Below are 14561 nucleotides of genomic sequence, written 5' to 3' on the forward strand. Positions count from 1 at the left end.
GGAGGGGTAGAGATTGTTGTTATTGCAGGTAAACATAAGGCCATAAGAGAACCAGGGAAATGAGGAAATATGTATTTTTTTTGCCTAAAACTTGCTTAGCTTAGTTATATATTGCTGCCCATCAGATTTACAGTGCTATATATTTTTTTCACAACTCGGACAACCCCTTTAATTTGTTTGTTTTCATTATTTTTATTTCACTACTTTTCCTGGGGATGGAGGAATCTGGGATAACATGATATGTTACACTCCAGCTTTTCGCTCTTTGCAGATCATAGTGATTTAAAAGGGTTTTCCGAGACTTAAATAATGATGATGACCTATCCTCAGGGACCCAGGACCGGCCGATAAGCAGTTTGAGAAGGCACCGGAGCTCCTGTGAGCGTCACGACCTTCTCCCTGCTAACCAAGCACAGCGCCGTCCATTTTATAGCGGCTGTGCCTGGTATCGCAGTTTAGCACCCTTTACTTCTGAGGCTGATATGCGCCTAGGCCATGTGGTTCAGTCCTACTACTCTCCTCAGGCGATGGGGGCACCTTTTGGGACTAAAGTGGGGTTGCTCTCCATGTGGGAAATGTATCACATGCCCAAATATTGAAAAAGCTATTGAATTCACTAACTCTACTCAGACAAAAATATATCAGATTAATCACAACATTTCACGTAACACAAAAGCTGTGGTCTATTATGCGAATTGCCCATGCCCTAAAATCTACATTGGCCTAACTACTAGGGAATTGAAGATACGGGTTAGAGAACATGTTCGTGATATTCTGAAGGCCAGGGAAAATTATTTAGTTGACCTCAAACCGATCCCCAAACATTTTAAGATCGTCCATGGGGGTAATCTATCTCTTATAATTGTTCGTGGAATTGATCGGATATATCTAAGTATGTGAGGGGGAAACGTCACGAAATTACTGGCACAGCGTGAAAAAAAAATTGATTTGTACCTTGGATACAATGCAACCCAAAGGAATAAATGATGTTCTGAGTTTTGCATCATTCATCTAAATATGTTTTTTTATTTTAGCTTATTGTCAATTTTATCCTTGTTTTTGTGTCTTCAGTTATTTGTTATATGTATGCTTATACGTTATGTTTATGTTTTACAGCTCATCATTCTTTTTGGCATATTACGTGGTTCCCTCTTTGGCAATATCGATTCCATGATGGATTTATAGGATATGATATAAGAGATGAACTACTTTGACAAACAAAAAGTTCTTCTTTCAGAATATTGATTTCAATTCTTTTCTATTTTTTTTTATTTTATATTTTTACATTTTATTTATTGTTTATATTTAACAAATTAATTGTATTTAATTATTTAGTTACATTTACATCATATTTGTTATTTTATTCATATTTGACTATAAATGTTTTTTTTTATCTGATGAAGTGTTTTCTCTTTGAATATTCACCATAGTTTACTTTTTTACACATTTATATATTTTTTAATAGACTTTATTTCACTTTCTACAATTATGTGATTTATATATATATATATATATATATATATATATATATATATATTTTGACATTAGATGTTATTTTTTATTTCTCTATTATTTTTGTAATCATTATTATTTTGTTATTCTGCGATTCTTATATAATAATTGCAAACTTTGAGTAATTATGTCTTCTTTTTCTTTTTTACACTTATATATTTTCCGCAATCATGTCACCATTTATAATGTTCATTTTTCATTGCACATGTTTTTTTACATGATTCATTGCACTAGCACTTTATTTTTATACATCTGCAGTTAGTCAACAATTTTTTATCTCCGATTCCATCTATGCATCGCTATTTAGGTTTTCCACTCTTGACTCCATTTGTACATACTATTGCCCCCATTATGTTCATTGTCCGGTCTGGATCCATATGCTGTATTGTGCGATGTGGCGCGGTCACGTGGTTGTCTATCACGTGACCACTACACATCGCGGGGATTTAATTATGGGCGTGTTTATGCAGATGATCACCTGACGATGACGCGAGCGGTCACGTGACTGGCCATCACGTGTCCGCCACGCATCATAGCGGCCGGGTGACACGAGTGATCACCTGACTGGCCATCGGGTGCTTGGCATGTGTTCCAGTCGCATATGGTTGGCGTCTGGTTACACAGGTGTATATGGATAATTTTTGATTATACACAGGAGGATCCATTAATGCTAATTAGTTGTTCATTACTGATTGGTGGGCTGAGCATTTAAATGAGCACATTTTCAAGGTGAACCGTGCCCCCAGATGAAGGTGTTTCCGAAACGCGCGATTCTCCCGAGGTGATTTCCCTGTTGATGGGTATGTGATGGTCTGATGTTATACTTTATATGAGTTTTTTTTCCTGTGGATTATTCTATATATCTTTTACATATGGATTATTTATTAATCTGTGGATAAGGGATGTTTATACTTTTATACTGATTATATACTAATTACATACTATTTGTCCCTTTACTTTTGGATAAGGGATGTGTATTACCTCTTTCTTCCTTCCCCTCTTTATGATAGTTGGTAATAAAGTTAAACACCTCAGGTGTATACCGCAACTTTTGTCTTGATGTTTTTCTGTCTCTAATGTTTTTTATATTTTATACATATTTAATAAAGATTATTATTTATTTTACGTCTGTTTAGACTCGGGTTTTTTTGTATAGGTATATCGGTTCCATGTTGAGTGGGCTTTTTGAGGGGCTGTGATGTGGCTCATCATTTCTTTGGGCTTCTATGTAATTTTATTGTAAGTAACCTGTGTTTATTAATCTTGTGGCCAATGAACATTTTGTCACTTGGCCTAGGGAAAGCTGAGAGAAGGCCGCGACGCTACTGTGAGTGCCACTGCCTTCTCAAACAGCTGATCAGTGGGTCCTAGGTGTCAGACTCCCGAGATCAGATATTGATAACCTATCCTGAGTATAGATCATCAATATTTAAATCACGGAAAACCCCTTTAATGCCAGCTGGCTATTAGATCATTATTAGCAGTGGTCTGCATACAGAAGAATGGAGGAACAACGCAATTAGAGGCTTGCGAGTTCATCATAATGGCCAGGCTTTCTGCACTGGGGTCCCAGTGTTATACAAAATACTTAGTATGAGCACCATATTATAAATTTTTTTGTGACCGGGGGGGGGGGGGGGGGGGGGGGGGGGGGGGGGGGGGGGGGGGGGCCGGGGGGCTTATTATTTCCGTATTAGTACAGCAGGATGGGGCTGACACAAGTTGACAGTGCTCCATACGTGGATGGTGGTGGCTGTGTAACACAGGTGAAACCCGGCCACAATGACCGGGACATGTTCTATATTTTTGCGGTGCGGACGGCTCCTGGACCCATACAAGTTGAATGGGTCTGGATCCGTTGCGGCAGCTGCACGGATGGTGCCTGCGCATTGGAGACTGCAAATTGTGGCCCTCAATGCACGGAACGGCCGAACAATGGGCGTGTGAATGAGCCCTTGGAGATAGGACAGAATGATTATAAAGACAAGAAACTAAAGAGTGAGCGACAAAAAGAATATTATTATTAAGAACCCACTGCTACATACAGGTGAAACTCATTAGAATATTGTGCAAAGTTCATTTATTTCAGTAATGCAACGTAAAATGTGAAACTAACATATGAGATAGACTCATTACATGCAAAGCGAGATATTTCAAGCCTTTATTTGTTATAATTTGGATGATTATGGCTTACAGCTTATGAAAACCCCAAAGTCACAATTTTGAGGTACCCTTTGCTCAGGGGGTATGGATTAATTAGCTGACTGGAGTGTGACACTTTGAGCCTAGAATATTGAACCTTTTCACAAAATTCTAATTTTAAGTTGCATTACTGAAATAAATGAACTTTTGCATGATATTCAAATTTTTCGAGTTTCCCCTGTATGCAGTGAGCTGAACGAGCTTCATCAAAAGAAAGGGAAGTCTGTCACCTACTTTGACCCACCATTAAAATAGTACCTGTATTGTGTCTGTCAAGTTATGCTAATTAAGTCTCAAAAGTGCCCAGGGGCAGCGTTATGGTAAGTGCTCAGGCCCCTCACCTATGTGCCCAGATAACCACATGCGACCTCCGAGCTAGAAGAGGATGACAAAGTAGGAGGGCTGGGTGGGCCAGAGGACTGAAGGTGGAGCGGTTATCTGGGCACATTGGCAAGGGGCCTTGGTAGACCTAATTAGCATAACTTTATAAAGTAATTTTTTCATGATCTCTACGTGGGAAAGACACAATATAGGTACTATTTTAATGGACGGCTCCCTTGCTGGCCTGGATTAAATTCATTTTCTATGGCAATATCAGGCATAGAAAATGATGAATCAGACGGGCCTGCACTCTTTCCCGCCCACACCACGTCCCCTTTACGACTCAATCTGCGACAAAATAATAAATGACCCCCTAAATGTATAACGATTAAGATACTCTAAAGCCGATTACATGCACAGAATGTGCTAAATCAAGAAATACAAGTTACTTACCAGTCTTTATGTGGATAGCTTAAAGAAGCACCCCCATCATTTTTTTTTCTCTAAACCTTAAAAGATATGTCTACAAGTATGTTATAACTGTTCTTACTGCTGCTTCATCCCTACTACAAGATGGTCTACCATCTTTATCTGCCTTTTCTCCTTACTACATTCTCCTGACGCTACTTCATAAGTCCTTCCCATGTTGCTGCAGTCTTGCCTACGGAATACTGCTGTCTGACGGGGGAGAGTGTAAATGAGGGTGGGCGTTACCGCCATAATTTCCACCCACTGATCTTCCTCCTGGCAGTCTGTATGATGCCACTCAGTCAGGTCACCCCTGTTTTCAGACCTCCAAACATCAAAACACTTATTTAATTAAATTATTATGTTTAACTTCCTAATATAAAGGGGCTTATACAATTTTCCTGCTAAGTGTAACTAGGGTTGCCACCCGGCTGGTATATCACCAGCAAGGCCAGTATTTTAGTGGCCTTGTCGGTGCCCGTAATTTCATTCTACTGGCAATATTAATTGCTGGTATTTTTTTTTTTTACAAGGACTACTAGTAATGAACGCTTCCATTGCGAAGCGCTCATTAGTGCAGCCTTTACCTTTCTCCCCACACTTGTGTTAAAAAATAAAAAAAAAGCACTCACCTCCTCCATTTGCTCGCTCTGCTCACTGGAAGCTCAGGACAGGACCTGAGAGACATCATCACGCTGGAGCGCATGTCCTGTACTTCCAGTTAGCAGTGAGCGTTCACCGCGGCGCGAGCAAATAGAGGAGGCGAATGCTTTTTTTTTTTTTTTTTTGCAGAAGCAGAGAAGGGCGCACTAATGGGGGCATTATTCTTCCTGGGGGCACAAATGAGGCATTGATATTCCTGGGGGGCATTATTTTTCCTGGGGGCACAAATGGGGGGGAATTATTCTGGCTGGGGGGCATTATTCTTACTGGGGCAGACTTATGGGGCATAATTCTTACTAGGGGCACTAATGGGGGCATTATTCTTACTGGGGCAGACTTATGGGGCATAATTCTTACTGGGGGCACTAATGGGGGCATTATTCTTACTGGGGGGCACTAATGGGGGCATTATTCTTACTGGGGGGCACTAATGGGGGCATTACTCTTATTGGGGGCACTAATGGTGGCAGAATTAATTCTGGGGGGCGTTAATAGGGGCATTACTATTACTGGGGGAATTATTAATGCTGGGAGGCACTAATGGGGGCATTATTAATTCTGGGGGTGCTAATGGGGGATATATTAATTCTGGGGGGCACTGATGGGGGCATTATTATTTCTGGGCGGCACTAATAGGGTCATTATTATTATTGAGAGCCACAGTATGACAGTGACTTAACACCCTGTGACAATCTTCCTTCAGACTCTGCCTGTAGTTTTAATCTGCACAGTAAGGGGAGAAAGTGGCTTCCTAGGGAAAACTTAAGTATACAAACTGAAAAGTTAGTCCTTTCTAAGTTGCATGATGCAGTAACTGAAAATGAAGATGTGAATTTTATGTATAAGATAAGCATCCAAAAATGTAACTTTATTAATCAAGGAGGTTTTAGATCTATGTGAAAAAAACCTGGCAGTGGTTCTTTAATGCTTAAAAGGTAAAGACAGTGGTGATCTAGAGCTACAAAACACTGCATAGTGGCAGTTCATAAAAAATACAGGTAAGCACTAGAATAAAACCTCAAACTAGCCACACCGAGCAGCTGATTCTATGAAAACCCTCGGCATGCACAGGATGAGAGTTGAAACATTAATGAACCTACGCAAGGTGCTTGTAGGCCTCAATTATATGAATCCCTAGAGATTCCAATGTTTCAAGGTCACCAGGAATGGACTGCCTCTATAGAAGACGTCAGACTGTGATCCTTTGGGTTTTGAAGATGCAATTCAGAGAATAGTTTGATGTTTTACTCCGCTGTCGTCACTTAGGGAATATGCAGTGTGGCTCTGTGTTTCTGAGTCAGTGACTGCTCAAGGGTTTTAATATGCACTTCATGATAATCTTCCCAGAGAATCTGTCTCATTTACATCACAGTGATTTCTATTAAACATGCTGGGAAGGCGATTAGTTATCCCTTTGTAGAGCGATCATTGACTTTGATCACAACATGACGCCACCCAATCACTTCGTATGAACTTCAAGTAGCTACGTACACCCATTTAATATAATAGATTGAGGATTAATCACTTCATATAAGGACATAATTGCCTTCTTTCAAAACATTAATTGTAAGTAGTTTATGTGACAGACTCCTAAGGAAGCCGTTATCACCACTCAGCGTCCATTGCTACGGCTGACCAGAAGAGTTGAAAGCAACACATATTCCCATATGCCTAGACATGCATGCTGAGAAAATACATGGGAGCCTCACAATCAGAAACGGAGCGCACACATAAAAGGGGATTTAAGGGCATCTGTCAGCAGATTTGTACCTATTGTTCATATGCGGGCACATATGATCACGGGACCAACTCCAATGCCTCCAGCTACCATGCGCACATGTAACAAGTCAGGCAGTTTTATAGATGCAAATCTGCGGACAGAAGTCCATTAAAGGGTTGTTTCAAGAGTTGAATAAGAAAGGCCTATCCTAAGGATAGATCATCCAAACCTGATTAGGGGTCCAACTCCCAGCACCCCTGGTGATCAGCTGCTGGCTGTGGCCTCATCACAGAACAGTGGTCTACATTGTGAAGTGCTTGGGATTGCAGCCCAGACCTGTTCACTTGAATGGGGCTGAGCTGCACTTAGGCCATGTGATTGATGAAAGTGACGTCACAGGAAGCTCACCAGAGCCCCGCTGCCTCTTCAAACAGCCGAAAGTCAGAGCCCCACCAATCCTAAGGATAGGTCATCAATATTAAACTCCTGGAACCCATTTAGGGGAACATCCATTGAGGAGCCTTGAAAACTGATCTGCTGCAGAATCCACATATGTGCAGATTTTGCTGCTAATTTTTCTGCTGATCTGCCATGGATCTCACTCTATGCGTTGCAAAAGGGGAAATAGTGTATGGCGTGTGCCACATGAATTGTGTTTTACCCCATTTTTTATTTTTTTTTAACTTCCTTGACCGTTTTGAAAATGGTCTAGAAAACAGATGAATGGATAAGAGATTGAAAAATTCCTTAAATTTGACACTTTTGGTGCAAAATCCTGATGTAAAAGTATATCTTTGGCTGCATCATGTATGCATTCACTGCCATTTGCGTTTAAAGGGGTTGTCCAGTCAGCTGACCAATTACACTCTATTTTCAACTTCTGCTGCGACCCCCTCCCACTGCCCTATGTTCCCATCTGCCGATAAGATCCCCTTTCTGGTTTGCCCCGCCTCCTGAGAGTCACGGCCATCTGAATAAACTGCCTGCAGATGCCCTGTATTAGCCTGTGAGCAGGAAGTCTGTCCAAATGACTGGTACACTCTGGGCGGGGCAAGCCAGAGGGGCGATCACATGATCAGCAAACAGGACACTATGTGACTGTTGGGGAAAAGGGGAAGTTATAGCCAAAACTCAAACGTAACTGGCAACTTTCTTGAATAAACAAATATTGGACAAATAATTGGACAAATATATTGCTTTATTTTTTAGCACACTAGACAAATCCTTTAAGTACAAATAGCACAATTTTGAAAGCTGTGTGTACGGCCTCATAAAAAATGTAGATTCTCTTGGCGAGAATCCAACTGGTAAGGAGTTTTTAGTGCTCCCGGGTACTAGAAAAAGACATTTCTTTCTCCTGGAAGAAAGCTATTTTAAGGAGGGGGATTATTAGAACTTGCATGCTGTGTAAGAACCATGCAGTGCCCACCGTACTGATAAGTCTGGTCTGGCTAAAAACAGCACCAAGGCAATTTAAGTAGAAACAAAAGTAAAAAACAATAAAGGAGTCAATGCTCAACACACAAAGTCTGTGTGTTACATGAGTCCATTTTGTTTGCGACACTTCAGGACTATTGAGTCATATCCAGCCTTAAAAAGATACAGATATCTAAAAATCAAACACGTCATCGGTAACAGTGTGTGAAATGTTATACGTGCTTCACAGTTTGTGTTTCCAAGAGGATAAAGACTTGAGGACTTATCTGCCTGGGACCTTTGTGGATATGTATGCGTCACCCTGCTAGGTGTACAGTAACATTTGCACATCATACATAATAGAGCTGTACAAAAGTTAGGCCTTAAGTATTTAAAGGTCGGTTTTGTTAAGAAAAAGCCTTGCTGGAATTGAGCAGCACATTTTTTCGGTTCCATTGTTGCCAGACATAGAAACCGTATCCTGCTCTTTACAGATCTTCAGTGCTGTGTAAAGCAGTCAATAATATCTAGAAATCAAGCCGTAATAATCCCAAACATGTTACACGGTTCAGGACAAAGTACAAAATATAGCAGAATATTTGACAGTTAATACTTTTTTGAATTGCATAGCCTGTATAGCATGTCTACGCTCTATATATGAAAAAAAGGAATTTCAGCTCACCCTCCGTCCTCCTTCGCCGTGCATGGACCCTGGACCAGGAATCAATCAGAACAGTAGAAATAAATCCAGCAGCGGGCTCAGGATAAAATCCAATTTCTTTATTTCTTCATTATAAAATCCATAGTCTGACCAGACAGACAAGGTCTGCGCGTTTCGACTGACCACCATGATTAAGACGTACAGGTCCTGATTAAGACGTACAGTTGAAACGCGTAGACCTTGTCTGTCTGGTCAGCCTATGGATTTTATAATGAAGAAATAAAGAAATTGGATTTTATCCTGAGCCCGCTGCTGGATTTTTTTCTACTGTTTTCATGTCTACTCTCTGTAACAGCTGCACATTTTGTGGCCGAAATTTCCGTAACTGAAAATCAGTTCTATTCACCTGAAACGCTGCGGAAACATCTGCAACAAAATCCGCAACATGTGAAGGCACTCTAATTATTTAATAGCCCCTAATGCACAGCAATAAAGGGTAGTGGAGGGGAGAGAAAGAAAAGCAGAAGACAGGAAAAAAGTGAGGGCAGAGGGGAGAGATTAAAAGAGCAGAGAGAGGGAGGAGTTGGCAAAAAAGGGAGAGGGGATAAAGGGAGGAAAAGGAGGGGAGAGAAAGAAAAGCAGAAGAGGGGAAAAAAGTGAGGGGAGAGATTGAAAGAGCAGAGAGAGGGAGGAGGTGGCAAAAAAGGGAGAGGGGATAAAGGGAGGAAAAGGAGGGGAGAGAAAGAAAAGCAGAAGAGGGGTAAAAAGTGAGGGCGGAGGGGAGAGATTAAAAGAGCAGAGAGAGGGAGGAGGTGGCAAAAAAAGAAGGGAGAGGGGATAAAGGGAGGAAGAGGAGGGGAGAGAAAGAAAAGCATAGGAGGGGAAGAGAGCAAGAGAGAGAAGGGGATGAGGTGGCAAATAAAGAAAAGAGGGGGATAAAGGGAGGAACAGGAGGGGAGAGAGAGCAAGATAGGAAGAGGAAGAGAAAGAGGGAGAAAGTGGCAAAGAAAGAAGGGAGAGGGGATAACGGGAGGGGAGAGAAATAAAAGCAGAGGAGGGGAGAGATAGCAAAAGAGGAAGAGAGAGGGAGGAGATGGCAAAGAAAGAAGGCAGGGGGATAAAGGGAAGAGGAGGGATAAAGGGAGGAAGTGGAGGGGAAAGAAAGGGAGAGGGTTGGCAATAGAAAAAGAATGGTTTGTATGATATTTTCCAGTAGTCTCAGTATACTACTAGTGAATAACCTAATCAAAAGTCAGGCAATACATCATATATAAAGTGCTGAAAATGACATTTTCATAATTCTATTCTGCAGATGTAAATAGCACAATCAATGTGGGCAGGAGGAATTCACACTGGCTAAACATACCTTTGGATTATTTGCATCAAACAGACCAGTTGAGAGTCCAATCAACAATGCTGTCTTGCCTTTGGTCTTGTCTGGAGATGCAGAGCGAGACCGCGGTGGCAGGGAGTCATCAAATGAAGACTGTGCAGACAGATTTGGCGTGACAACATAGTGGGGTAAGGGAACTTTATGAAATAGTGCTTTGGGTGCATCTCCTGCACAATGTTCTGTAAAGAAATAGAGGACATGACTACAAAAAAGCCACATTCACCTCCTCTACTTATACCGTTCATTACAATTGCTGACATATCCTTTGGATACACTTTTAATTGGGTCATACTTTGTAAATTAGCATAGAAGGGTTATATACTTACAACCCACATCGGCTTCCATACTTTTATAGATCACGCATAAGTAAGGGCGGGGGGGACAACTAAATGTTGTAGTAGGGGGAGGAGGCTGGAAAGACCAAGGCACTTCAGCATGTGCAGTGTCCCCTTCATTGTTTGCCAGGCACAGCTCCATACTATTAGTAGCAGCTGTGCAGGTATTGTGATTTACTAGAGCTTTGTCACATTCAAGTGATTGGGACTGAGCTGAAATACCAGGCACAGCCATCCATGGTAAAAAAAACAAAAAAAAAACAACACAAACAAAAGATACCGACCTCTACCTTCTTCATTCCCTGAGCATTCTGTATCAGTATTAGTGTCCTCCCTTTGAGAGTCATGCTCGTGTACAGGATGCTCTTCTTCCTCACTGAAATTTAGATATGAAACTGACTGAAAATATTGATTAACATGTTGAAAAAATGTAATAAAAAAACATACAAAAAAAAAGTAACAAGTAACAAATAAAAGTGCAATGAAATTAAAATAAAAAGTATTGAACCCTTTAGTTGTATGCTGTCAAATTGTCACATGCTCTCTAGGGAATGTCTACCTATATTTAATGTCATTGTCTGTATGTATTTTCTTTGGCAGTTTTTCTATGTATAGTCATAACACTGATGCATCCTGCAGAAGGCCTGCCACGTCTAATAAGTAGCTTCACCATAGCTCTACCTGGTTTTCATATTTCACTCTATTATATAGTAGTTCTTGAAGGTTTTTGAACCCTTCACAATTTTATATTTCTGCATAAATTTGACCTAAAAGTACATCAGATTTTCACACAAGTCCTAAAAGTTGATAAAGGTAACCAAATGTGAGTGGAAAAAGTATGTGAACCTTTAGGATTAGAAGATAATTTGATGGTGAAATTAGAGTCTGGTGATTTAAATCAATCGGAGGACAATCAGGTGTGAGTGGGTGACCTGTTTTATTTAAAGGGGTTATCCCATGACTAATGTAAAAAAAAAAAAAGTCAGACATCATATAGTACATGACAACCTCTTTCTCACAAAGCAAGAACCAGCCCTAACGCATGTTAGTGGAGGATTCTTCTGGCACAAACAAAGGACATTTTAATAATTTACAAGAAAAGCTAATTTAAATATCTTTCCCAAAAACCCAGTGGGGCATCGCCTGGTCTACGATACTGCGCACACGTACTTGGCATAGTAGGGACATCATCTGGCCTACAATACTGTGTACACAACATACTATGGGCTCTCCATAAAGAGAAAGAGTACCACTTAGACAACGCATATATACCGTATTTTTCGCCCCATAAGACGCATTTATTCCCCCCTGCGTCTTATGGGGCGAATACTAATGAAGCGCTTCCATTATGGAAGCGCTTCATTAGTACCGGAGGACCAGGAAGCGGAGAAGGCTCTGTACTCACCTCTTCCTGGTCCTCAGCTGTCAGCTGTGAAGGTTGCGCACAGTGTGAGGGCGCGTTGTGACCTCATGCTGTGCGTGCCAGTTCACAGCACAGCAGACGGAGGAGGAGGAAGACCGAGCGCGGGCGGTGAGGAGCGGCGGTGTCCGGAGCAGGAAAGGTGAGTGTTTTATTTTATAAAACATGAGGTGCTAGGGGCAATATGGACATGCTGGAGGCTTATATGGGGGCAATATGGACATGCTGGAGGCTGACATGGGGGCAATATGGACATGCTGGAGGCTGACATGGGGGCAATATGGACATGCTGGAGGCTGACATGGGGGAAATATAGACATGCTGGGGGCAATATGGAGATGCTGGAGGCTGATATGGGGCCAATATGGAGATGTTGGGGGCTGATCTGGGGCAATATGGGGCTGCTGGGGGCTAATATGAGAGGCAATGGGGGCTGATATGAGGCAATGTGGACTGCTCTGGGCTGATATGAGACTGCTGGGGAGTGATGAGCGGCATGAGGCTCTTATCCGAGGTCTGATTGGGGGTCTGATCTGAGGTCTTGTTGGGGTCTGATTAGTGGTCTGACCTGAGTTCTAATGAAAAATATTTTTTTCTTATTGTCCTCCTCTAAAACCTAGGTGCATCTTATGGGGCGAATAATACGGTACTGAATCCAAACTTTTTAAGAAGTTCGGACCGAATCCCGAACCAATAGAACCAGTTTGCTTAGCCTTATACAAATTCCTCTCTAAAGCTTTTGGACTGTACCAATCACAGTCAGACAGATTGTGTACAAATGGAGGAAATTCAAGACCATTATTACCCTCCCCAGGTGTAGTTGACAAATATCATGCCAAGACCAAGGCATTTAATAATCCACAAGGTCACAAAGGAATGCATGGTAACCTCTAAGCAACTAAAGGTCTTTCCCACATTATCCATACCTCCCAACCATCCCAGAGGTGACGGGAAAGTCCCACATTTTGGCAGCTGTCCCGCGGCCCCGAGAGGGCTAAGGTTTATCCTACTTTCAACTGTCTCTGTGTCCTTTCAACAATTACCAAAACATTTTGTTGCAGCTATGACTGCACAAGAGTAACACCAGATACTCAAAGCAAAGGTTCACATACTTTTGTCACTCACATACACGTGATACTGAATCATTTTTCTGAATAAATAACCAAGTCTAATATTTCTGACTATTTTTTTATTTGGTTATCTTAATCTACTTTTAGGACTAGTGTGAGAATCTGATGTAGTTTTAGGTCAATTTTATGCAAAAATATAGAAATTCTGAAGTGTTCACAAACTTCCAAGCACCACTATGTGTATCATAACAAAAACACTTTTCTTCAGTTTCCTGAGTTCCAGTTTTATCACTGTGTTTTAACTTGAAAAAGTATTCATACCCTGGAACTTTTCCACATTTTTTCATGATACACCCACAAACTTTAATGTATTTTTTGGGATTTTATGTGATAGACTAACAAAGTAGCAAGTGAAAAGAAAACGATACATGGTTTTCAAAATTTTTTAATAAAAAATCTGGAAAGTGTGGTGTGCATTTGTATTCAGCCCCCTGTACCCTGATACCCCTAAATAAAATCCAGTGTGACCAATTGCCTTCAGAAGTCACCTAATTAGTAAAGAGAGTGCAACTGTGTGCAATTAAGTATAACTACCTCTGTTCTGTGAAGGCCTCAGAGGTTTGTTAGTGAACATTAGTGATCAAACAGCATCATGAAAACCGAGGAACACACTAGACAGGTGAGGGATAAAGTTGTGGAGAAGTGTAAAGCTGAGTTAGGTTATAAAAAATAAGGAGATTTTTGTATAACTTACCAGTAAAATCCCTTTCTCGCCGAACGACACTACTGGGTGGGTGCTGTGTCCCCCAATGAAGAGCGAGAAAGAGATTTTACTGGTAAGTTATACAAAAATCTCCTTTTCTCACCCATATTCATTGGGGGACACAGAAACCGTTCAAGAGCAGTCCACGGGGAGGGAAAAAACCACAGACCCATGGAAGCAAGCATCCCTGCTGGTAGCTAAGAAACTGCCGCTTGCAAGACCTTGCAGGCTAAGCAGCGGCCGCCGATGCATAAGAATGCACCTGGAAAAACTTTGTGAATGTGTGTAAGGGGGACCAGTAGCCGTGTTACACAACTGCGCAGCCGAGGCGCGATGCCTCAGAGCCCAAAAAGCGTCCACCGCTCAAAGGTACAGCATTTGCAGACCGAATCCATCGTGTAATTGCCACCTCGGAGGCCACCAATCCTTTACGTGGAAACTCCGGATGACAAAAGAGGGGTTCCGTACGCCGGAAGGGACTGGAGGCTGCCAATAATGATCAGAGCCCTGACGTCAATGACGTAACTGCCTTCCCTAGGGAGTGAAGGAGAGGGACAGTGAAGGAAGAATTTCTACTTTGATGTGGAAGACAGAGACCACCTTCGGGAGAAAAAGGG

General features: G+C 41.5%; 1 protein-coding gene across 1 annotated transcript in view; it reads right to left on the bottom strand.

The window, feature by feature from the left end:
• Positions 1 to 14561, bottom strand: part of NEK1 (NIMA related kinase 1) — a 157462-nt gene that overhangs the window by 19405 nt on the left and 123496 nt on the right. Inside the window, 2 exon segments of the mRNA XM_040418655.1 lie at positions 10330 to 10535; positions 10976 to 11067. Coding sequence (XP_040274589.1) covers positions 10330 to 10535; positions 10976 to 11067 — 298 coding nt within the window.

The sequence above is a fragment of the Bufo bufo genome, chromosome 2, assembly GCF_905171765.1.
Source record: "Bufo bufo chromosome 2, aBufBuf1.1, whole genome shotgun sequence".
Classification (NCBI taxonomy): domain Eukaryota; kingdom Metazoa; phylum Chordata; class Amphibia; order Anura; family Bufonidae; genus Bufo; species Bufo bufo.